General features: G+C 34.6%; 1 protein-coding gene across 1 annotated transcript in view; it reads right to left on the reverse strand.

Annotated features, from left to right (window-relative positions):
* Window positions 1–369: 369 nt before the first annotated feature.
* Window positions 370–27,236, reverse strand: part of LOC126964663 (uncharacterized) — an 82,073-nt gene continuing 55,206 nt past the window's right edge. Inside the window, exons 3-7 of the mRNA XM_050807920.1 lie at window positions 14,938–15,102; window positions 11,319–11,496; window positions 6,907–7,143; window positions 5,787–5,924; window positions 370–3,821 (exon numbers count right to left, since the gene is read on the reverse strand). Coding sequence (XP_050663877.1) covers window positions 3,586–3,821; window positions 5,787–5,924; window positions 6,907–7,143; window positions 11,319–11,496; window positions 14,938–15,102 — 954 coding nt within the window. The 3' untranslated portion in view covers window positions 370–3,585. The remainder of the gene's footprint in view (window positions 3,822–5,786; window positions 5,925–6,906; window positions 7,144–11,318; window positions 11,497–14,937; window positions 15,103–27,236) is intronic.

Below are 27,236 nucleotides of genomic sequence, written 5' to 3' on the forward strand. Positions count from 1 at the left end.
TCACGGGGAGTTTTCCGAAGAGCTGTTTCATCTGATTCCTGCCGCCGAATTCCACCTTCCCACGACACGCCACAAATAAGGATATCATCCCCACCATTTGGATGTGTGGCGGTCCTCCACTGTGCACTTTTCACGTACTACAAAGCTGTGGAAAGAGCTTCCTTGTGCGGTGTTTCCGGGACGATACCATTGGGTACCTTCAAAAAAGCAAGTACACCTTCTTTTAAATGCCGGCAACGCTCCTGTGATTCCTCTGGTGTTGCAAGAGAATGTGGGCGGCAGTGATCACTTAAACCATACGCTCGTTTGTGCTTCTTTTTCCATAAATAAAAGAGAGAAATTAATTGGGATTGAATAAATGAAATACAATTTAATAAATATATCATGTTTTAATTATAATACATATCACTTTTCCTTACTCCTACGAGAATGTTACAAGTTACCTTCACAAATCTCCGGCATCCTTATATCTAAGTAGATTCTAATAAGACTAGTATAAAACAAAATGAACGGACGCAATATTTATCTTCCCAGCACGCATTGCGGGCAATTTCAGAAATCAAAGTTATTCTCATGATAAATCATCTTGCAAATTTCATATTGATTTTTATTACAAACCTGTCAATATGTGGGTAGTTACAAATTTATTGAACTATTGTCTGTTTTACGATATTTCAAAAAGCAATAGGATGTTTTTTATTAGTAATTGAAGTTAAGAATAAACGATCGAGCCTATAATTTGTTTTTTACCATAGCTTAATTATAACTTATTTGTAATTATACATTTTGACATTAATTTTAACACTAAATTTTATGGACATTACTAGACAATGAATAATGGACATAAAAATAATTTCAAGAGATTATTAAATGTTACGAATTACAAATATTGTTTAAAAAAAAGTATATGTAATGATATGACATGTTTTAATAAAGTTTCAATAGTTGTAAGAAAACCAAAAAAAAAAATTAATTTAGAGATCATTGTTAAGAGATAATTATCTTGATTAGAACGTCTAGCCCTGTGTGTTGCCAACATAACGAAATAATTATTTTATTTACATAGAATACAGGGATAAAATTTACAAAGGACAGTGACCATACATGGTCCCAAAAAGTCTCATGATTCAAGATCAAAATCAAAGTTAAAATAATAAGTATAGTAGTAGTATCTAAGAAGCAATGTTTGAATTAGATGCAATATGGTACGGGATTCAATATATGAATTGATCATTATCCATACATTTGACATTGGTTTTCAAATCTAGTAACATTTTTAACTCCTATCTGTGTTATTAATAAACGTAGTACAAAGTTACTCCAACTTGGAAATTACTTTTTCCTGTCATGTAATTCTGTAGGACAAAGGTAACCTAAAATTTTAAACTTGGAGTAACTTTACACTGCATTCATTAATAAAACAGTAGGTATGTGTATTCAGGCTGGATTATCATTTATTTACCCTAGCAACATTATGGGTTTTAAACATGATGTGTGGTATATTTTAAATACATAATGTTCAATATGTTTTGAACCTCATTCAAACAGACAAAATGTAAAACAAGGCACTCATTTTAATATTGGTCCCGACTTGAATGTATAACTTAATACCTATAATCAAATTTTTTTATGATAATGTTATACTTGAGCAATTATATTTTGTGATGCTTTATAATTATAAATTTATATGATACTCGAGTTATTGGCAGCAAATCTTGTCGAACATCTTTGATTTACTTTTAATTTATATTCTACACAATTTCCGTTTATGAATCGATATTATTAACAATACGATTTTTTAAATTTAATAGTGTATTATGTTTTATTTATAAAAATTGGTAAAATTAAATATTGTACTATGCATTTTTATCTTTATTCTTTACTATAATTTTTATTCTATATTATCTATATGTGCAGTTCAGATTCAGTTCATAGTTAGTTGCTCTTATAAAGTTGAAAACTATGAACTTTAGTGTTTCAGTTATATTATTTAGACTTCAAAATAATTATATTCGATATAAGATTCAATAATAAAATAGAAAATAAGTCTTTTGTATGAATTCAATTTTAATTTTGAAAAAAATATTAGATTACATTCACTGAAGGTTAATAATAATTATATTTTTTGTGTCATTAATACCTACAAATCTGTATTAGTAATTTGCTGTATATTTTCTTCTAATCAACTCCTCGATTAAGATAAAAATATATCTTTAAGTTACTTTGTATAAATCTACCAAAACTGTAAGAAATTTAAAAAAAATATCTCTTTTAAATTACTATGAATATAGGTATGGTATAATGTAAACAAGTCAAAATCTGATTTAAGTCCATCATATATTATCTAAATTATGTTTTAAGCTAAAACTTTTTAAATAATTGTCCAAGCTAAAAATAATGATAGGTAAAAAATGTAAAAGAATGATAAAAAATTGATAGCCTACTATAATCATTTAACATTGCAAATAAGTGTCCAAGCATAAGTGGCTTTACAAATAAACTTGGCATACAGTTATACCTGAGAATAAACCAAGATTATGAAAAATTTTGACTATATCGCTGACAACACTGTCAATACAAGCATTGGAAATAAACGCGGGAAACGTTATACGTCCGACCGAATAAACCAATCCTAAGCAAAATTTCTATTTGTAAACATTTTGCATATTCTTCGTTTAGTTATAATAACTTTATACGAGTTCTATTTGTAAGGCAGTTAAAATATTGTTTTGAATTAATAAAAGAAAATTGTCCATTCTGAAATTTAAGACATCAGTGACGTCAGAGTTGTCCAGACTCAGCGAAAGGGGTTCTCAAGTAGAACCTTTCAATTCATTCTGATATACAGCGTGTTGCTATAATGGCGACATTAAATGAACAAACGGATAGAGCTATATAACCTTAAAAAAAAACAAATAATTGAAATTTAGAAACTATCAAACAAACGTATGTATTTTTTTTTAGACGGCACAAAGTAGGTGTCAATGCCTACGCTAGAGTGCGGCTACTAGATTTCTTACAGGTTTTTTCGAAATTATATTATGGAAAATTTAATTATTTAGGTGAATTATGTATTTTATTTTTGCGGCGTTGAGCACTTTTGTTAGGATGGATATAAAACGTTAAACTCGCGTCAGAACACGTGACCTGATCGAAAGTTCGTAAGACAGTCATTGAAATTATGGATGAAAGTTGATTTTTCTGAGAGGTAAACTTTTCAATGTAAAATAATTGTAATAGTTCTGAAGTGCTTAAGTGCAAGAGTTTGGCGAGTCAACATCTCCTGAGGATATGTCATTTTTGTGTACGATAGCGCAACAAATGAATATTGTATTTAACCACATAAATGCTAGTAGGTACTTTTATATTGATAAATAAAGCAATTCGTTCGAATTTAAGTTATTCTCTATCCATTCCAAAGTTTTTTTTATGATTATAGTTAAGTAGTTCTACTCGTGTGTTTATTTAATGTCGCTGTTGTAACGCCATCCTATATATTGTAAAATATGGTCCAGTCTAAACATTTAAACAGGCGTGCCATCGTGACTCGTCAATAAAATACGTCCTAAATATTTGGCTTGTTCATCAATCAGGTTCGTCGTGTGAGCAGTGTGGCACCGGCGAGGGAGAAGACTTGTACGCCCGAGGGAACAAGGAGGAGTATGACGGCGGCGGCTCGTACTCTGGGGGGGAGTGCGGCAGCGGGTTGGTGAACATCTGCTGCGAGGATGACGTCACCGCGACCGTGGGGGAGAGATCTATGCAGGAAGGCGGGATGTTGATCGGTGTGTCTGATGGCTTGGATCGTTTGCAGCAACATTCTGAAATGGAAAAAGACTTGTTAAAACATAACTACCTGGACGACCGAGCCTTGTTCGGATTTTTAGGAAGGTACAAAACTTAAACAAAAAAACTAATAGGACATCTGGATTTGAACCGGGGTCTTCTGCTTTCCGGATCATCCAACGTCCCATCTCAGCTATTATAGTCTTGTATATAGTGGCGAAATTTACCTTTGCATGTTATTGTAGCAGTTTCTCATTAAAACACGGCTAAAACTACTATTTTTTAAATTGGAACCTAGCTCGTTCGATTTCTCGCCCCCGAAACTACCTGTACCTATACTAAATTTCATTAAAATCGTTGGAGACGTTTCCGAGATTCAGATTATATATATATATACAAGAATTGTTTATATAAAGATAAAAGATATATAGTTGACGTTGGAATATCTTAGTTTTGAGTTTAATTCATAGACTTAAAGTATAATACGCGTACAGACTAAAAAACGCGCAAGATAGAAGAACGTCTATCGGAGATATAAACAGATAGAAGAGGAAAGCGAATCTATTGTTACTGTAACGAATTTTTATTGATTAGTCGTAATCTTTAAACGTTAAACTTTTCGTTAACTTTAAAAGTTTCTCCAGTGGGCGGCTCCTTTGCACAGGAAGCCGGCTAGATTTGGGTACCACAACGGCGCCTATTTCTGCCGTGAAGCAGTTATGTGTAAACATTACTGTGTTTCGGTCTGTAGGGCGCCGTAGCTAGTGAAATTACTGGGCAAATGAGACTTAACATCTTATGTCTCAAGGTGACGAGCGCAATTGTAGTGCCGCTCAGAATTTTTGGGTTTTTCAAGAATCCTGAGCGGCACTGCATTGTAATGGGTAGTGCGTTTCAATTACCATCAGCTGAACATCCTGCTCGTCTCGTCCCTTATTTTCATAAAAAAAAAACAGTCAGCCACGCTTATCATAAGCTTTAGTATTTTGAGTATTATAGCACTAGCTTACGCACATATTGACAAAATTTATCACGCATTATCGTTCTGTCTGGTCTATGGATTAATTTGATAATCGTAAAATGAAAACATAATCCGTACTAATATTATAAATGTGAATGTAAGCTTGCTTAACGCTTTCACGCCTAAACCACTGAACCGATTTTGATGAAATTTAGTACAGAGATAAACAAGAGCTTGGGAAAGGACATAGGCTATCTTTTATCGAGAATAAAAGGCTTGGCGGGGTGGAAATTTGTATGGAAAATCGTCATTATCGAATATAACACCATTAAAATTTCTAATCAGGCTCTTGATAAGAAATAAATACATATTTGTTCTAGCGTTTTTAAAATTTAACTGGGCATATCAGCACGTTAACGTCATGCAACTTCTTACTATACAATAATTTTTGTACATTTTTATTATAATTAAATAAAATACAAGTGGATACCCATATCATTTAAAGTATGAAAAGGCATAAAACTCATTTTATTTCTCAAAATGGTTTCCTTTAGGATTACTTTTGATGTCATTTCTAATATAATAGACACTACTACCGCTTCGGAAACAAATGGCGCTCTGAGAGAGAAGAAGCGGCGCAAGAAACTCTCCCGGCATTTTTTTTGAGCTCTTTTTAATCAAATATACAATATTGTATTGTCATTGCTATTCCTATAAAATTATCATAATCTTGTCCCAGGCTGTTGGATTACTTAGATATTCAGCTGTGGAGTACTACAATTTACGACAGTCATTTTTACTTTAACATTTAAATTTATTTATAGATAATGCCTGAACACTGGCTGGGACTTTATTATAAAAGTGTATACATTTACCGTTAAAACTATTATTTATTCTATGAAGCCTACTAGAATTAGTTACAAGCAATCCCTTATTTCTAGTGTTATAATAATGAAAATCACTATTAAGAGCAAAAAGTTAAACTTATTACTTAAACCACTGTTGAAGAATGATGTAATAATGAAGTAAAGTTTCTTACCCCAAGCGAGACAGAACATGAGGATTGTTGCACACACCAACATTCCCACCACAAGGTAGCTCCACGGTCCGTACGGCTTCAGAGCAGCGGCAAACTCCATAAACGCATTCGATTTTTGGTCACTTTCGCTGATTTTCACTGGAAGAAGCACAGTTCTTAATTGAGCTGCATATCCAAATCATCACGAGCCTATAACTGAATAATAAGAGCTGACTCGTTGTTCATTACGCATCACAAAAAAAGCGAAAGCAAAAGATGGAATTTATTTATTTATCTTTAACCATTTTTTACCCATGCTTTAAATCATTTATTAAAGATTCCAAACGAGTGTTGCAATGTTGTACTGAATTTCATTACAACACTCGTTTGGATGATGTAATGGTTACAAGGACTGGTTTTTTTAATGGTAGCAGTAAGCTAACTTTTTCAGAATCTTTTATAGAGGATTAATATTATGAGTGTAGAGAAAGTCTTGTATGAATTAGGTATTAAAACACTCATGTGATACTATTATGACAATCGTGTTTTAATACCCCTTATTACACAACAGTTGCATAAATAACTATTACTTTATTGGAGACAAAAACAGAAACAAAAGATTGAATACACATTCAAATTATAACTAACTAAAATAATTACAATTATTGTTACCTTGGTCTTCGTCTCACTGAGAACATTGATGTTAAAGATAAAAGCGACATCTGCTTAGGCGCAAGCGTGCGTAAAATTTACAGTTAAAGTTAATCGCAGCAAAGGTAAGTGGAACTTGGTAAAAGTAAGTTTCATTAATAAGATTTAAGTTTTATTAGAAATGAATTGAATGCTTCATATGCCTATATATTTGAAGTAATGGAAGGAAATCTATGGCTTTGAAATTGATTTAAATCTAATCATCAAAACCGAACATGGTTAAAAAAGTAATTGTTTCATTCACCGCAATATTTGAAAAAGTGATAAACCAAAAAGAATGAGAGCGCTTGAGCACTCAGTTGACTTTCGATAAAGTTACCGCCATTTGCAAGACCGAAAAATAATGTAGATCATACAGACTACAATATAACAATTAAAGTTGGGAACAAAAAAAAATTATTACTGGGTTTATTTGAATAGGATAACTTACTTATAACAGATGGTTTGGTCATTCCATCTGCCTGATCCAAGCCGAGCAGCTCCTGGTTCCTGGCCGCGAATCTCCTCAGCATCTCAAGTAGCGGAGAGTCCCTGCGGTGGGAACAGGCGCTGGAGTCCTCATCCTCACCTCCTGGGCAGTGACGGATGCCATCGCACACCAGGTACGAAGATATACAGAGACTGGTCATGCCGCATGTGAATTGAGAATCATTGTTACATATCACACCTGAAAATAAATTGGCCTTGATTTAGTAGGATTCTTTTAGTCGAAACGAAGACCTAGAAATATCGCACAAGAAAGCTCATTCAATAGTTTCCAGACCTCTTCTTCAAAATGTTTTTAGAAATCTACCTAGTTGTCGTTTTAAAAAAAAACAGTTTACGAATTTATTTGAAATAGTTGGATCTACATGAAGTTTCTTTGCAACCGCACTGTGGAGAAACGCCACAGCTTCAGACAGATATATGGTAATCACGACGGTCAAACTGAAGGTCAAAAACTGGTTAAATTAGCAAGTTATTAGCTTTATTATATCTTTTTAAAATACTGTACATCCGCGTCAATACATCGCTGCATCTGATGGAACTACTGAGAAAAGCACTTTCGCCAACTCGTGCTTAAGGGTATTCGACGGTCTTTTGAAACGCAGCCACAGCTGCCTCGGCATCCATAAAACGATTTCTTTGAAGATTTTCTTTTTCTTTTCGGAAAAAATTTAAATCGCACGGTGCTACGTAGTTGTTAAGCGGCGGGTGAGCCAGTAATTCCGTGACGTGTAACATGACCAAATAGTCGATCGTTCGCCTTTCGGTGTGCGACGAGGCGTTGTCCTGGCCCCTTTGAAAGGATGCCGGCTAGTTTAAACTAGGGCTGCCGTTGCCGTTGTGGTACCCTTAAGGGCCCAACGGTAAGGGCAACAACCTTTTAGAAGCAGAAAAATATGCGAACTCGTCTCTCCCGAATTTTTTTCTAAGACGAGTGGCAAACAATTGTTAGTATACTATCTTGCAGTAACATTTTTTCGATCCTCTAAAAGTCTAAAACAATTGTCGCTAATGAATTCTGAAAGACGAGGTCACAATATTTCTTGCTTCGACCTCTTCACCTTAGTTGGCAAATCCTCGTAAGGAACCCACTGAGCAGACTATCTTTTGGTTTCGGGATCAGAACAGTAAATTTAGCTTTCGTTTTGAGTCACCTGCGTTATATCATTCACCGGGAACTAGTCACGTAGTAGTTTTTTACTTAAACTTTCGTGAGCATTATTAAATTATTTATTAATACGGCTTTATTCACGTTTTTGTCGGTGTCGGTACCGACTAGTTTCGGACCATTCGGAAGTCTTTCATCGGGGTGAGTGTAGTGGGATCGCGATAACGTCCCACCTCTTACTGTCTTACTTACTTACTAGTCGGTACCGACACCGACAAAAACGTGAATAAAGCCGTATTAATAAATGATTATTTTTTTTTAATTTAAAGCTGGTGCTTCCCGTGTAGTAAATTGCTACTTGGTCTATATCTGTGAATGGCATCTATGTGAAAACCAGATTGTATAAAAAACGCAATTATTTTTATACTTTTTAGAGAATATTATATCTATTGATTTGTAATAGTGTTATTGAAGTCGGTTGTTTTGGTAGTTAAAATTTTTGAAGTTTTCATTGTCACATTTTGACTTTTGTTGTTTAATACTTCTATAGTTTTTGATGTCTATGTTCTGTCTATGTCGCTATAATACTTATAATAATATATATAATAGAAAAATAAATACTTTTTGTACTTAACTCAGATTCTTTCATTGATTTTTTATCATTATAATAATAACAAAACAAAAACCTTTTCATCAATCTACAATACAGAAAAAATAAATCGTAGTTTATTTATTGATAATAACATCCTAGTGATGCTTGTTTTGCACACCGCAACAAAGCCACGATGTGACGTCATCGACGTCAGGTCCAGTCCTTTTATCCTACTAATATTATAAATGTGAAAGTTTGTATGTCTGGATGTATGTTTGAACTTCTTTAACGCAAAATCTACTGAATAGATTTTGATGAAACTTTACAATAATGTAGCTTACACACCAGAATAACAAATAGGCTATAATTTATAAAACTATAGTGTGAATTATACAAAATATAAAAGAAGTGTGATTGTTACTAATGAATACAACTAGCGCCATCTCTTATCAACTAGCAAGGAAAAGATCAATACAATTTATATGGCAAAACAACGTTTGCCGGGTCAGCTAGTATTATATAAGCTGTTACAACAAAGTAACGCCTTGAGAGAATAAAAGTCTACATAGTTGCATCCTTTGTAGCTAGACATTACAGTAATTTTAGGAAGGTTATATGTTTATACAAAGTAGTATAATATTAAGTAAATTCGAGGCTACTTGGCTTTAATTCTGCTTAATAGTTGCCTTGAACTTTTATACTGCGTCGTGTCTTTTATGCATATGTACGATCTTGTAATGAGTCTGTCTAATAAAGGACAAAACAGCTGGAATGACTAAACAAAAGAAAACTGTACAGATTGAGACATTCTTCAATGGCAAATAATTTTAGTACTAGCACAATATAGTAATAGAACAGTACTTTAACTTCAATCAAGAGCACTCGAATCGACACTCGCAAATAACCCACGATATTTTTTTTCAAAAAAAAAAATCAATAAATCAAAAATCTTAAACCAAAAAAATCAAATATTTATTTATTTAGCATTTTAGTAAATAGTATTTGAAGGACTTCCCTTTTAAGTTCGCAGAACCTGTGTTAGGGAAGACCGCTCTTTCCAACCGATAAGAATGCTTACACATTTAACAAAAACATAAATTATACTTAAATAAACCAATCTTAGGCATAAAATAAACAAACTAAAAATTGTTTCAATATTGAAGGTAGATTAATATTTGCGTGGCTCACAAGTCCCAATAAACGCTTGACACGGCCGCTAAGCAATCTTGGGGGACAAAACTATAGAGTGCCACGGCGTACGATGTCGAGACTGGTCAATGACTAAGTTAACTCACGCCACGCCATCCGCGTCGTCTATTCTTTTTGCACGCCTGTTAGCTTCACCTGTATGTATGTTTGTTTGTAACCGAGTCGGTTTATTTAGGCGCGATTTTGACCCACTTTAAATGGCCAGATTCCGTTCAAACTTCGTAGATTTATGGAGGACTGAAGACAATACATTAATTTGATAAAATTATTCCCTTTTTCAATTTGCAAAATAATATTTTTGTTAATTTATATAATTTTATACAATCGTCTTTATGGCAGGAATTGATGTTAATTTTTAATTTTAACCATTATCTTTAACCGATTTATCTAATATTAGGAAATTTAATACGAAAGAGAATTTTAAATTTAACAATGCAAATTAAGTGCAAGTTTAAAAAAACACGCTTTTGTGAATAAACCAAACTCTAAATTCTATATAAAGCGTGTTTTTTAGTTTTTTTTAACTACTATTTTGTACGTAGGGTTGGTAACCCTACCCCAAACGTAGATAGGTATTAGTTTCAACGAAACCGCTGATTAACGCTATTGTACTAGTGTGGTCATATACAGCGTGTCTACTTAACCTTAATAAAACAAACTAAACAAATGAGATTTCCAAACAAACAAATGATATAATTAAGAAACATTTTAATCACTCTTACATGGTCGCACAAGTGGGAACGAACTACTGTTGTAGGTGGCAGTGCTTGTCTACGCCTGCGCGCGGCTACTAGATTACTTACAAGGCGTTCCGAAATGATACTATAGAAATTGATGTATTTAGGTGAATTATGTATTTTTTTTTATGATTACAGTTAAGTAGTTCTAACCGTGTATCTTTTAATATAATAATTTACACTTCCACATATTGCCCATCTGGCAGATAGACTCAGCTCTGCGGCATATGCAGTTAGAAAGATTAGAGAGTACACGAATGTTGCGACCGCTAGATTAGTGTACTTCAGTTATTTTCACAGCATCATGACGTACGGTATTTTACTATGGGGTCATGCTGCTGATATTGATATAGTGTTTGCTCTGCAAAAGAGAGCTGTTCGTGCTATATATCAGCTTGGTTATAGACAGTCTCTCAAAGAAAAATTTAAAGAAATTAATATTATGACTGTTCATTGTCAGTACATTTATGAAAATTTAATAGCGATAGAAATGACTGTACTATATTGTATATTTTTATTGAAAAGAGCGTAAAAAAAGAATGCTGGGAGAGTTTCTTGCGCCGCTTCTTCTCTCTCAGAGCGCCATTTGTTTCCAAAGCGGTAGTAGTATCTAGTAGTTATTAGAACACACATCAAAAAGAATTCTAAAGGAATAAATTTTGAGAAAATAAATGCCTTTTATGCCTTTTTATTCCACTCTATCGACTCACCACTATTAACGGCAGTTACAACCAGCCGTAGTTTTTCGGTGTGGTGGTACGGAGTCGTCGGTGGGTTCCACACGATCTTTATCTTCGGAGGCAGCAGCTTGGTCCCCGCCCGAGCCGCCACTGACGCCGCGTTCCCGCCACAAAGCGACAGACGCCATATTGGCTTCGATTCGATAAACTGAAACGAGATGTGATGCCGTTACACGTCTGACGATAAAATTTATGTACCGTCAAATCAAATCAAAATCATTTCATTCCTCTAGGTCAACGAAATGGCACATTAAGAATGTTAAAAGGTTTTTTTTCTTTTTCTGTTGTTAGGTTTTAATAAAAGTGGCAAGAAAATTTCTGTAAGTTTCCTCTTATGTTAAGCTCTTTTAAATAAACATTAACAGCTTCTTCGTTATGCGATATATTATGCGAGCATTTCATTTTATTTTTCACACAAGAACTTTTGCGTGATTATGGCGTTTGAAAGCATCTTGCTTAAATTTTTTTACTATTAAGTATCTTGTTCACTGTAGGTATCTAAGTTTCTATTGAAGCAGAAAATACAGAGTTCAAGAAATAAAGTTGCCAAATATCTGCTTTTTCGCACAAATTTTACCTGAAATTTGACCGTTCATAATCCCTAGGTAGTAATATTATTAATGTGAATGTAAGTTTGTTTGATACGATTTCACGCTTAAACCACTAAACCGATTTTGATGAAATTTATAACAAAGATAGACAAAAGCTTGGGAAAGGACAAAGGACTTTTTATCGCGAATAAAAGGCGGGGTTGAAATAGGGTTGGAAGTTTGTATGAAATTACGTCATTATTGAAGATAACACCATTAAAATTTGTATTTAGGCACATGATAAGAACTAAATAAATATTTGTTCTAGCGTTTTTAAAATTTAGACCTGTGTGGGGTGAAAAGGGGGAGATAAAAGTTCAATAGTTGGTAACTTATAAAAATACTAGCTGACCCAGCACTGACCCAGCAAACGTTGTGTTGCCGATATTAAAATCGCGATACAAAAGTAACTGTTTATCGTAGATGGGTGAAAATTTTAAGTTGGATGTATTTTTACTGCTGACTCATAATCAAACAAATTTAAAAAAAGTCAAAAAAAATTTTTCGTGTGGATCACATTTAACATTTAGGGGGATGAAAAATAGATGTTGTCCTATTCTCAGACCTACCCAATATGCACTCAAAATTTCATGAGAATCGGTCAAGCCGTTTCGGAGGAGTTCAATGTTTAACACCATGACACGAGAATTTTATATATCAGAATATTAACCACAGCAGTTTGTAGTGTATTATGTGCAAAGTGAGAATGATAAAAAATAAGAAATGCTGCCCAAAACAACTATTACATACTCACGAAGACGCGGGTAAAAAAAGCTAGTGTACTCATAAATTGTAAAAGTAAAGAAAACATTGTGATAAAACCCTTGCGCATGTAATGGAGATTCTATATGAAAAACATTTAATTTATAAATTTATAAGGCTTAATCAAAAACGCGTTTTTCCTGGAAGAAGTTTTCTGCACAGTATATTTCGTTCAATGTTATCCATTTCTCTTGCTTGTCGTCAACAGGCGGTATGCGCTGGAATGTGTCCCATATGGTCATTCAGTGATAGAGTTGTATTATTAACCTTGCCTTGATAAAGTTTCCATTTCTGTCGTGTGATCTTTGAATACAGACCGTTTTGTTTTACTTGGCCATCAGTTCAGACAGGCACACAGATATTTAGATTTGCACAAATCTAAATCAAAATATATAATCTATACATATAAAAGCGAAATACCACTCACTCACTGACTGACTGACTAATCACGTAATCTCAGAAACTAGTAAGCCTACAAATTTGGAAGATAGGCTTTTTCTAGGACGTAGGTGTCAGCTAAGAGACGGATTTGAGAAAATCTTCCCCTACGGGGGTGAAAGGAGGGTCGAATCGTGGGTAGCATGAAAGTCCTATGTTTTTGAAGTTAGAGGCGTTAAAATCGACATTTAGGTTATTGGCTATAAATAATAAGAATCTGTATAAGTCATTTTGGAAAAACCCCGTTTAAGTAAAATAGGTTGGGGGGGGAGTTATTTTAAAGTTGTAATTATAGTTATTACAACTTGAAATGTGGGTTCTTTCTGGGGGGTGTTTACATATAAATGTAATGGTAAAGCACTAGTATTATTATATATTATGCACTTAAATAGAATCTAACGTGCCAAATCTCAAAAATGTAGATGCGAGTATTTTCTTAATCGGAGAGGTGATAAAGCCGATGTAACCTGATTTATTGGTTTTACTTTTGCTTCGAATTACGACTAACATTTTCTTCTTTCCGATTTATTTTTATCGTAATTACCTACGCGGTATATTTTTATCACGAAATGCGGTACAAATAATGAAACTACAGACAAAATATTAGAAGCTAATAAACATGCAAGAATTGGCAAAACTCGTTGTAGCAACGTGCTATTAATCGCCACGCCACAATTATAACAAGTCCATTAAATAATAATGACGTTGTTTACAGTTCCTCACGAGTGGCAACTGGTATCGAAACATCCAGAAGGTCGCTCAATTCAGCACGATTGACTCCAGTTAACCCGGCGTTCATGAAACTCAATTATTTCAAACACTTGCTTCCTATCAATACTAATGGCTTTGATATTTTTGTACTAAGTAACAGACGTTCAATCTTTTAAATTTCATTTAAACGAACGATTTTTGTTCACCAGGTACCTAAGCCCCATCACTCATTTGACAGAGTAAATCTTACTACAAGCGTACCTACGCTCTGTCTCATTTCAACACAAAATTAACAGATTAGTAAGGGATTAACAAAAAAAGAATCCGTTAAGTTTTACACTCCAAATGAAATGATGAAAATTACGTAGTATTTACATCCTCTTTGTTATTTATGTTCTATCGTTCTAAGTTTCCTAGAGTAGTGTATAAATTTAATGTTATTATAGGGAGAAGAGCGTGAGAAATGTCTTGAATTCTTCTACTCTGTCATCTGTACTAAGCATGACTGTATTATTCTATTTCGAACAAGCATTACGACAGAAAAAGATAGATCTAACTAAAACCAAAGAGCAAAGATAACCCTTTTAAAAGTAGAAAAAGTTTTTTAGATTTGCTAGAACAATATTGGTAACTTCGTGAGAACTTGTCGTTCAAATGCGCGGCTCAGAGTCAGTTAATGTTCTAGGGAAATGAAAAGAATACGATTCTATCCACGTTTTGCTCTCCAGAAGCAAACAATTTATGTTTTTAAAGTGATAACCCTCACTTCTGGAATAAATTACACAAATAACGTAACATCACAAATTGTTTAGATTTGCAAGAGCGACATCTGAAGTCAATCTTCTTATGTACAAATATGTGCGCAGGTTGACTGTAAAGTAGACCCTGTAGATGAACCACAAATGCCACAACCTGAGAGTTGAACAAAGCATACAAGATTTTTTGAACGATACTTCACTCGAACGGTTGGCTCAGTTGGAAAGAGCATTCACACGGAACGCGAGAGGTCGCGGGTTCGAGTCCCGCTTCGTTCATAAAATTTTGAAATCTAATAGAATGAAGAATATTTAATAAATTTTGATACTCACAACAACAAGTTTGCAGGAGTCTGTGACGTTGTTGAGGGGCGCGGTCTGGTCGCTGGCTGTGTCCTGCGCGTGCGCACTGCGCATGCTCCACTTGCGGCCCTGCGCCCCGGCGACAGGCGCGGGCGCCTGCACGTCTAGCCCGCGCTCCCATTGCGACAATGATTCCTGGAAATCAAATATAAAATTTAATATAGTAAAAGCATACATGATATTGCATGTATATATTTTTCAACTTTATAAATAGATCTAAGTATATAAATGTTTCATACGCCTTGCCCATAACAATGCACTGCGCCTACAATTGCGCTCGTCACCTTACGATATAGGATGTTGAGTTCCATTTGCCCAGTAATTTCACTAGCTGCGCCCTTCAGACCAAAACAATAATGCTTACACTTTACTGCTTCACGCCAGAAAAAGGCGCCGTAATGGTATCCATAATCTAGCCGGCTTCCTGGATTATGCCCTAAGTCAACTCATACGACATCCTTGAGCCTGGCACTTCCCTTTTCTTTTTTGCAACCAAAATACCAACACGCGGAAGACGTCGTGGGCAGCAGCTTGTAGTTACAATAAATAAACATATGTACGTGTGGTACGTGCCCAATAAAACAATAATAATATTTATGTTTGGTGGCAATACTTTAAATTTTCCGTAACTTCCATAGAATATTTTGTGTAGATTTTATTATGCTTATCGACGAAGCAAGGCACGTTTGGGTGATAAGAATTTAATGGTTGGTTATATTGTGGAAATTTTTCAATTATAGACAACACAGCAGGTACGAGCGTAATTTGTAATTAGTGAAATATATTCTATGAGAAAAAATGTCGTTACAAGCAATATGTTCATCTGAAACCATCTGATATCTCATATAATGCAATGCCCTCTCCAGACTATCGCAAAGCACCTACTCCAGTAGGGGGGGAGGGATGCTAGCCATCTACACTCTAGCTTTATTCAGTTGCCCGTTATGTGTACTACAAGATGGATATGATCAAGTGACTACGTTAGCTGATTCCAAACTATTGGTTTAGATTGATATATGTAATATCTCGCGTTTGAGCAAAGGTGAGTCGACTGTTTTTTAGTAAGTAGCACTGCACCCCTGGACGTCCGTTCTCGACCAATGACCGATTAGAACTGGCATTCCTGTTGTGCTCTGCATTCTTTATACAGCACTTAATTTTACTGTTGATATCATGACAGTGACAATGAATGTTAACACACTTAATTCAGGCTTGATGTCAAGACACTACAGTATAATTCCATCGAAGTGGTGCACAAATCGCTAGCCGCTCCGTCATATTAAAACATCGCACGGGTCTTTACTCTCAGCAGTCAACAACAAAATGAGCGTGTGCGACAATGAGATTGATTGTCTCGCCTCGCCTCTTCGTGTCCTTTGACTCGCGCCCGAAAAACCGACATGAGCGAGGCGAGGCGAGGGAAGACGATGGGATCCTCGCACTCACGTTCTCTCGTGTAAAGTCTGGAGGGGGCATGAGATATACTACGGCGCCCTTCAACCCGAAATACAATAATGCTAGCACATTACTGATTCACGACAGAATAAGGCGCAGCTGTGGTACACACCGCTTGTATCCTGTGGAAGGTGTAGTCCCGTCCCCATTGGTAATTATATAGCAAGGAACATTAGTTGAGTAATACAGTAAATTTCAATTAAATTAAAGTCCATGCTATTCATGATATCGATTAACATATTCATGATTATAAAGTAATTATGACTCAGGACAGACAAGCGTGTGTTGGCTGTCGTTAATGTAAATATGTATTGTGAATCATATTGCCGATGTGTATCTATACTGGAGTGTTCTGTACAGTTGCGTAATATAAATGTTGCATTGTGCGAGGAACTCTGATAATACGCTGGAGGCAATTGCACATCTCCCTCCCCCCGCACCTTCCGCCAATGTGACCCATAAAACTGAACCAGTAAGCTATTCGTTCTTGTTTATATTGACACATTTTTACAGAAATTATCTTGCCCCAAACTAGGCATAGCCTGTGCTATGAACAACGATATATTTAATACAATACAATAACGCAAACATACATAAATGCATACCTATCTCTCTCTATCTGAGGCCTAAATTTCGGAATGGGTGGTAGTGTTTGACGTTCAATATATATATAAGTGATTTAATATCATTTTTGAAATTAAAATATTTGAATTTGAATATAAACATCCGGGATTCGGAAACAAACCAACTCCATATTCATCATGTATATGCTTCTACAATATGATCCCAGAAAATGTACAAAACAAATATGTTACGAAATTTAAAAGAATTGTGAAAAAACGTTTGTATAGAAAAGGTTACTATAGCATAAACGATTTTCTTAATGATACCAGAGACTGAGAATGAAGCGAACACCCTCAGGCTCTTTAATTAAAAATGTTTATTGTAGGATATTACATTGTAATCCATATTTTTATAAAAATAAAAAGCCCGCTGATTTTCTTGCGCCCCGTTCATTTCATCTCTAAGGCAGTTTATTTTGAATGGGTGGTAGTTTTTAACGTTCAGTAAGTGATTTTGAGTCCTATTTTGAATAAAAATATTTGAATTTGAAATTTTTGCACCTACCGATATTCGAACCCGGGACCTCGATCAAGTTCAGTAGGCAGGGTCACTCTAACCACTGGACTATATGGGTCGTCAAATTATATTGCCTTAAGATAATAAAATATTATGTATAAATAAATGACACAAGACCTAGACGGTGCTTAAAGACTAAATTCCTACAATTTAACAAGTATTGCAAAACTGCAGTAAAGCACCTTTCAAATCACATGACAACCTTTCAACGCATATTGCCCTTGCTTGTAATAAAACAGATTTACAATGCATAGGTATGGTTACAAACGCGTTGAGTTGCATTCTGCACTTGTAAAGGTGACCTCAGGTAAATTCTAGTGCTTCATAAGTACAATAGAATATAATAGAAATATATTTATCTACCATAGCGAGTGACAATAACATAAAATATAGCAACAACACTTGGTAAACGTCATGAAGCTACAAATACTAAATTTGAATTTGAATTTGAACTATACTATAGTAAGCCTTCTTTGTCAAAGTAGCTTTAATATATTTCTTAAATTTGTACGCAGTGAGTCCTAGTATACTTTCTGGTATTTTATTGTTAAATTGAATTTACCAGTGGGAGGCTACTTTGCACAGGAAGCTGGTTAGATTATGGGTACCACAACGGCGCCTATTTCTGACGTGAAGTGTGTTTAGGTCTAAAGGGCGCCGTAGCTAGTCAAATTACTGGGCAAATTAGACTTAACATCGTATGTCTCAAGGTGACGAGCGCAGTTGTAGTGTCGCTCATAATTTTTGGGTATTTCAAGAATCCTGAGCGGCACTGAACCATCAGCTGAACGTATTGCTGGTCTCGTCCCTTATTGTCATAAAAAAAAGAATACATTGGTATTTACCTAGTAGAGTAGGTATTGACCTATGACGGAGCCATTAACCCTAGCTAACTTGTTAATAGCACGTACAGTTTATTCTTCTTGAATCAGATGAATTTTAATCAACCATACCATTGCTCTAATATCAAACTCACACAAGTAAATGTCGAAAATATGTCCAAGACAGAATAAACCTATTTAAATTTATTTTGTTCGAAGCACCTTGAGAGTTGAGTGTACAGTTTTTGTGCGATATATTAGTACTGTTACAGTATTATGTAAAACCTTGTATTGTACATTGCAAGACCATAACCTAGATTCACTGCGTCTATTGAGATGCCATCGTTTCACAGTTCTACTGATTTGAGCTAATTCATTCTAATTGCTTGAGTGATTGTGAAGGGAATTAGCGGTTTTCGTAATGTTGCGGTAAAGATGTTGTTGCTTTTAACTAATAAACTTTTTGATTGATATTTTCACGGTATTGTGATTATTAACAAACAGTTTCTTCTTAAACTAATACAATGTCCAGTAAAACTTTACAGTTTGTCTTAAGCGAATCTCATACAATAAATCCTAAAACTAATTTTACAACTGTTACTGCAACAATAAATAATACTTCAATAGTTTTTTTTTTAATTTATTTATGTTTGTTTCCCGTCGGATATCCTCTGGTAAACTTTTAAGCAGATTTGGTATTGTTTTCTTTAAAGTTCAAACTAATTGTTTACCCTTACTTACTTATAGATGACCTGATAGCGTGACCAATTTTGATTAGTCAATGGTACGTTAGTCATTTTACTCTTCAATATACTAAGGAGCACATTCCAAGCTTGGCTGACTTTTTACGACTTCTCAATCAAAATCGGTCACAGTAACAAAATATTCACTTTCCTTTTCTATATTTCTGTGTCTCTGTATCTGATGTTGTTATAAGATATACGTCCTAAATTTCCTTCGTGTTGTTGTGAGGACGATACAACATAGCTACGTTTAAAACACACGAACACCTTCCTAAAAGAGCGGTAACGCTTCTGTGGATGACTCAGGTGTTGCAAGAGACTGTGCTCTCAACAATTTGTTATTTTTAAAGTGATATCACTCACTTCTGGGACTAATTAAATTAAATTTATAACCAAAATTTCGAGTGACGTAAAATCTTGGAATGTCTTGTTCAACTCTCAGGTTGTAACTCCTCTCATCGTTAACATCAGGCACGCTCCTACTATGCCATAAAAATGGTAGTGATAAACTCATACGGATAAAATATGAACTATTAAAATTATTTATCATTCCATAACAAACAATTATTGTTGTGTCTGCTGGCAGAAATATGTATACAATTATATTAAATTGTGAAATTGATATTTAACATATCCAATCAGGCCATTGTTAATGATAATGACAGAACCAATTTAAAACCTTGCGTTATGCTTCGAAACTTAGATAATTTATACCTCTAGATAGTCTCTTGCTGTGAGACAACCGATAAAAACAGGTCAGGTTTAATACTTTAGTGTGCGCGACAAGCAACGTTTTACACTCGCCATTTGTATGGCACCTTGGGGTGCTTTGGGTGAGATCTATAAAACGTAGGTACTTAGACTTTGCTCAGAATTTACTTACGTAAACCTTAACTGAGTGTGATAAAATGCCTTTGCATTGGGCTGTCTTAGCTTAAACTCAGCATAATTTCTGTTGCCAAAAGTCTATAAAAACGAAATCAAAGATTATGCTAGTCTAATAACGCTCTACAGATCTTAAACTTTCTGCTAGTGTTAGCTAGCATTGCTCAAAATAGAGGTTACCTCTAAGCTCAATTTTTCACAGCTGTCATTGCCTATGTATACGTATAAAATATGATCTAAGCTTATTATATCAAATTCAAATATTTTTATTCAAAATAGGATTCAAAATCACTTATTGAACGTCAAAAACTACTACTACCATTCAAAAGAGACTGCCTCAGACCTGAGAAGAATGGGCGCAAGAAACTCAGCGGACTTTTTTTAAAATATAAAAATATGGATTACAATGCGATATCGTACAATAAACATTTACAATTAAAGAGCCTGAGGGTTTTCGCTTTATTCCCACTTCGTGGTGTCATTAAGAAAATCGTTTATGCTATAGCAACCTTTTCCACACAAACGTTTTTTAACAATTCTTTTAAATTTCGTAACACATTTCTTTTGTACATTTTCTGGGATCATATTGTAGAAGCATATACACCGCCAAAAAACTTACCAACTCGACCCAACCAAGTAGTAGGCATAACAAGTTTATGTTTGTTCCTCGTGTTAACACTATGAATGTCACAGTTTCAAGAAAATTCCTCAATGTGCTTATGATCATACATATCCTTATGATATTAAATCCTTATAGCAGATGCAGTCCTAATAGGATATCATGAAGATAATAGAACATCTTCGAAGGCTTTCGATAGTGATTTCCTTGTGGATATCCTAGTTAAAACATGAAAACTAACTGCCGGGGTGACATGATCGAGAAAGGCTATATGATATTTTAAACTACAGCAGCACAATTCTATCTAATCCAGAAGAACAAACATGTAATTGAGCTAAAGGCAACCCGGAACACAAGTACAATAAAAATGCGGAAACTAACCCAGCGTTACACATTCGCGTACACTTATTTACGTGCATTGTCCCATTGTTTCACTGTTGTTTAGATAATCGGTGTACGCATTCTCTATGAATATACTCATTTAAACTTATTATGATAAAAATAATGGTACACACTTTAACAGTTCCATCATTAGACAAACAAAGGAAATCGCAACTTCATCTGCCTGGTTTTGCCTTTATAACATGCTACCAAGAGAACCTTTAAAAGTTTTGGAATAAAAATAAGTAGCCCATATACATTCGCTTAATTTAGGCTATGTCCATACCAAATTTTATCAAACAAAAATCTTTATCTACAACTGTGAAAAAGAGAGGCATATAATAACTGTTACTTTCAAGATTGTAATATTTATTATGGTTTTTTTTGGTGAATGTGAGTAGCATCTTCAATAGAAGCCTGTCTTTTTTTAAAGCCTACAATGCTACGTTCCTTACTTCTTCGGCAGGTTTTATTGCAATATTTTATTTGCCTATTTTATACGTGGATAGTGGTTTGTCATTAGTATCAGACTTATGATCTGGACATTGCTCGAATTTAAAGGTGTAACGATAAATAATGGGTTGAACAGGTTTTTAGACTAAAAAAAACAATTCTTATCAATATTTACCTTATCTTAAGTTGAGTTACATAACATAATTCCTAGAAGATCATTGATACCGCCGATATAAATAGTACATTAATCATGGTATTGAATTATTCAATTTATATCCAAGAAAAATCCAAACACAATTACAGATATTATATTCAGTTCAACGAATAGAATGAATTTAATTGCCTGTTAATTTATTAAATCAATTTTACAGCAACTTAACACCTTCGTTTCTTTTCGCATTTTATTTAACTGCATTGTGTTTGTAAGAACCGGGTAAGATCAGATTCTGATGTAGTTTTCCATCATCATACAGTTTACCTGGAAGTTGCACCTAATTCCTCAAAATAAAATTTTATGAAAATTCTTGATTATAAATTATGGGTTGAGTAGTCTCTTTAATTATTATCTTTGTTATAGTATTGTCTTTGATTAACGCGAGTGGTGCATGTTTAAATAAAACACGTTTTTAAGGATTAAAACGCGTGTAAAAGTAACTGTGTTTTTACATTAGATATTGCGTAAAGGTAACATTTTAATTATTATTTTAGTTAAACCGACGTTTCGACCTTTCCTTTCGGAATCTTTCCGTCCACGTACCCCTGAATACTGTGTTTTATTTAAATTTGTTATAATAAGTCTTGATACTGATAAAGATTTTTGTCGTCAGTCCGGCAATGCGATTAAGACTCCCTTATCTAATGTCCAGCACATCTGCTTTTACGGTGAATATAAAAACAACATTAATATAGATAATACATGGGATAAAAATTGTTACCGCTAACAACAGTCATATTAATTGAGTCTCCTGTACTAAGCTGTAGCTGAATTCTGCTGCAGGAGAAGACCAGGAAGAGAAGAAGAAAAGGGGAAAGTGGCGGGAAGATAATTAAAAAGACGTGTGGCACTCGGGGACTGCCGCGGTAAAGCTATTGCATAGCATTTTTTATCAACTTATGCAATTATAATTATTTATTTATTTTATTTATGCAGTATTTTTTTTAATTAATATTAAATTTAAAAAAAGCAAACGGGAACTGAGTAAAATTTAACTTGCAAGATTTGATTACAGACAGACAACGGAACAGTTGAAACTAAATAAAAATGCTTGTCAAAATAATAAAAATTAAAAAAACGTGATAAAAAAATAAAGAAATTAAAAAAAATCAAGATGTACCCCAGGCTCGAACCTGGGACCTTCTGCACAACGAGCATATGTGATGACCGCTGTTCCACGGCAACTGTAAAAAACGTGCCGAAATATCTATACACATGTAGTAAGTAAGTGTTAGGTTATTTTCGTTACGGAATTTCTGAATTTTGTCCCCACGCTCAAGGGCCGCGATAGAAGCTATGCAATAGCTTAAAAATGAATGAAAGGCTTTAAATATAAAGAAGTTTAAAAAATTTAGCTCATCAGGTCTTTTAATGTTGTAAACGAATCATTGTAACGTTTGCCAACCATCCAACTATCGACAACAATGAAGCTACATAATGATGATAATAATAATGTGACTCATTTAATAATTATATCATAAACCATATTTACACAAACATCTGCCGTATAATGGATGAATTATGAATGAGTTTGGATTGAACCATTAATAAATCAAACAGTCTATTGAACGCATCTGCTTGATAATTGAAACGAATTGTATCCTACCAGCTATACAAATAATTGACATATTACGACGTGGAACAACAATCACATAAATCATTAGTGAACTACCTGTACTAAATGATTTATTTGAACTGCATCAGGTGGCCTACTTTATTAATATCGAACGTCATTAGGAAGAATACATATTTAATTCCAACAAGAATTGTAAATTTTTACATCGAGTAAACAACAAAGAGACGTGACGAGTAGGACGTTCAGCTGATGCCGGCTTACTGTGCAAAGCCTTCCAATGGTATGTTCACATACTACGAGTGTGTGGCTCCTTTGCACAGAAAGCCGGCTAGATTATGGGTACCACAACGGCGCCTATTTCTGCCGTGAAGCAGTAATGTGTACGCATTATTGTGTTTCGGTCGGAAGGGCGCCGAAGCTAGTGGAATTACGGGGCAAATGAGATTCAACTTCTTATGTCTCAAGGTGACGAGCGTAATTATAGTGCCGCTTAGAATTTTTGGGTTTTTCAAGCATCCTGAGCGGCACTGCAGATGCCGTCAGATGAATGTCCTGCTCGTCTCGTCCCTTATTTACATAAAAAAAAACTAAAGGAACGCAAGTTCTTTGCCAACAAATACCTAAAATTCTGTTTATGTTCCGTTAATCGTATCGATTATACGAAAAAGCGTTGTCGTGCACAGTGAAATATTACGGTTTTACTCACAAATCTCATTCTTGTAATGTCGATAATACCATATTTTTTATGAGAATAGTAACGAGATGAGTAATATGTTCAGATGATGGTAGGTCCATTAAAACCTTTCTGTGTTCTGTACAATGCCGTGACATTCAGGATTAATGAAAACATCTAAATTTTGAATGGCATAGCAATTCCGTTCGTCAACTTAAAACATTAGCACGGCCTTTAAGGAAGGTGTACGTGATTTTTTTTAAAGGTAGATCCTACCTATGTCATATCGTCCCGGAAACACCGCACAAGGAACCTCGTTCCACAGCTTTGTAGTACGTGGAAGAAAGTTCTTTGGAGCCGCTGTGGTACATAAACAACCGGCATCTTTTCCAAAAATGCCTCGCACCTACATCCCCGAAAAATCATCGAGTGAGGTTAAAGCAAAAACTAAATGCGCGATAGATGTCTGGCAAGTCTATATACTCTAATATCACTTAAATGAGTATTGACTAAAATAAAAAGGGTTAATTAGGTTTATATTTTCGCATATTGATTAATTAATTTAAAAAGTGAAGCCTTACAGCGTCAAGACAAAGAAAGGGTTTCTTTTACGTAACTCGGCAACAACTGATTGCTATTCGTCGAAAGGCAGCCTTTCAAAGGCTATACTAATCTGTTAGCGTACGCCGATCATTCTAGAAAATGCAAGTAAAATTTACATATTCTAGCTACTTGTACTGGCTTCAACAAATCTAAGGAATTCAGAAATATTTTCTCACATTTCGTTTCTATGTATGCAAATTCGTCGGGTTTAATAAAACATTTACGGATTTGTTTCTTTTTTGATTAATATTTTGTATAATTTCAGCCGGAAGACACTGCTGGACAGAGCCATTCCACAAAGATCGCCTTGACGCTCGGTCCTCCGCTGCCCTCATCCAACCTATTCCGGCGATCTCAATCAGATCGTCGATCCATCTTGTAGGGTGCCTAGAAACACTACGTCTTCTTATTGAAGGTATATTATTATTATATTTATAATTGGTATAGATTACCATAATCTAGGCTGCATCCTGTGCAAAGGAGCTTTCCAGAGGTAAATCATGGTTCAAAGCGTTTATGCGTTTCCACAGATCACTTACTCGTATAATTTAAAAGTTATTAAGCTTCTAAATAATGAGAATGTATGAAATATCTACATAGATTAAGATCTCACATTTTCAGTACTTAGTGCAGATGGTAGTTACTAGTTATAATTGAGATAAATTCTTTTTATTTCTCGTAGCACCGTGTAAAAGTATCGTGTTTTGATTAGAAAGTATTTCATTGAATTAGGCGTAATTTTGGGAAAATCTATAATTATTAAAATGTCACGAATATTATACCTTTTCTGATAGTTCTGCTAAGTTTTGTTTCATGCCGAATGCACCATCTGCGGCCCGTCCGATCGCAAGGCCTAGAGATCGACAGACTGTCGCGGTTCCAAAATTCTGCGAGTCAACTGCTATTACGGGCGCCTCGTGTAGAAGCAAACCTTTCTATCATCATTTGGTCACACATTTGATCTTACAGTCATACAGTTTGGTGAGGAATGTAGACAGTGCGGACACATTTATTGTTTAACTATTTCTTTGTCAGTCACTAAATCAGTTCAATGTATACATACCTGATAACCTGCCGTTAAGACTGCGGGTTATCGATAGAGTATGTACAACTCTTAGGATGTCGGCATCGTAAGTAACAGTGTTATATCATGTTACAACATAAACAAACATTGTTATTATATGTCGCATAATGAACACTTTATTTCCAAGCGTATGATAAACTATAAACAGAAGCGTCTGTTTTATTTATAAATAAAGATTAGCACAGTAATTATGGTGCATATCTGATAATTAAAACATAGTCATATTATGATATGTGTTTCTATAAATTTACCCGTCTGAGCCCTTCATGAACTAGAATGTCGCAGTTTAGAGTATGCTCGTCTTTAAAAGGTGCTGTCTTGCTGCAGAAGAGGGCTATTCGCGCTATTTATAACCTAGGTCCTAAAGAATCATTAAGAGAAAATTTTAAAGAAATAAACAATTTGAATTTTGCTTCTCAATATATTCTTGATAATGTTCTATATGTTCATAAGAACATTGATTAATTAGCTAGAAACTGTGACAATCATAATGTTAACACGAGGAACAAACAAACTTGTTATGCCTACTACACGGTTATGTCGAGTGACTAAGTCTTTTAATGGGCCATGTATATGCTTCTACACTAATATGATCCCAGAAAATGTATAAAACAAATGTGTTACGAAATTTAAAAGAATTGTTAAAAAACGTTTATGTGGGAAATGTTACTATACCATAAAAGATTTTCCTAATGATACCACACAGACTGGAAATGAAGCGAACACCCTCAGGCTCTTTAATTATAAATGTTTATTGTACGATATTACATTGTTATCCATATCATTACTAAAATTAAATTATATAAAAAAAGCCCGCTTAGTTTCTTTCGCCCTTTCTTCTCAGGTCTGAGGCAGTCTATTTTGAATGGATGGTTTCAATAAGTGATTTTGCATCCAAGTTTGAATAATATTTGATTTTGAATTTGTCTCCAAAGTTTTATTTTATATAAAAATAAAATATTTTATTCGTGTGGCAAGTAGTTTCTTGCAATTTGTAGAGTTATGGAATGCGAGATGTGTATTAGTTTTTCCTTTTATGACAAAAGTCTAAGTTTTGTCATTTCAATTACAACCCAGCCTAAGCTAATAAGCAATTTAATTTTAACTTAATTTACTAAGTAGAGTTATCATCTTATGGTGACATGGAAGGTAGACGGAAAGAGACCGAGAGGCCGGACTCCCATAGGGTGGTCTGACCAAATCTCCAAAGAGCTGGAGGTGCCATTGAATGTTGCAAAACATCAGGCAATGGAATGCAATCAATAGCGACAGGTAGTGGACAAGATCAGAGGGAGTCACAATCCTCAGCAGTAAGGGAAACGACTGAGAAGAGAAGACTTAGTAGAGTTTAACTAAGATACTGTACACTAGCACGATTCCTATAATCTCTATTAAGGGCCATATTCTTGTTTTCTTTACAGTACATGTAGTTTCACTATTAAGTGTACTATAGTTACACTAGCTTTTCACTATTCACTCAAAAGGTTTAGTTTTTTTTATTCTTCTCACTAGGTTCGTGTTGTCGAGAAGCTGGATAGCCTCGGCGTTCACATGATGTTTTATAAATAAGTTAATTGGAATAATAGCTAGGACATAGTATGATCTCATTTCCAAGCAGTTAA

Source organism: Leptidea sinapis, chromosome 5 (genome assembly GCF_905404315.1).
Source record: "Leptidea sinapis chromosome 5, ilLepSina1.1, whole genome shotgun sequence".
NCBI classification, from domain to species: domain Eukaryota; kingdom Metazoa; phylum Arthropoda; class Insecta; order Lepidoptera; family Pieridae; genus Leptidea; species Leptidea sinapis.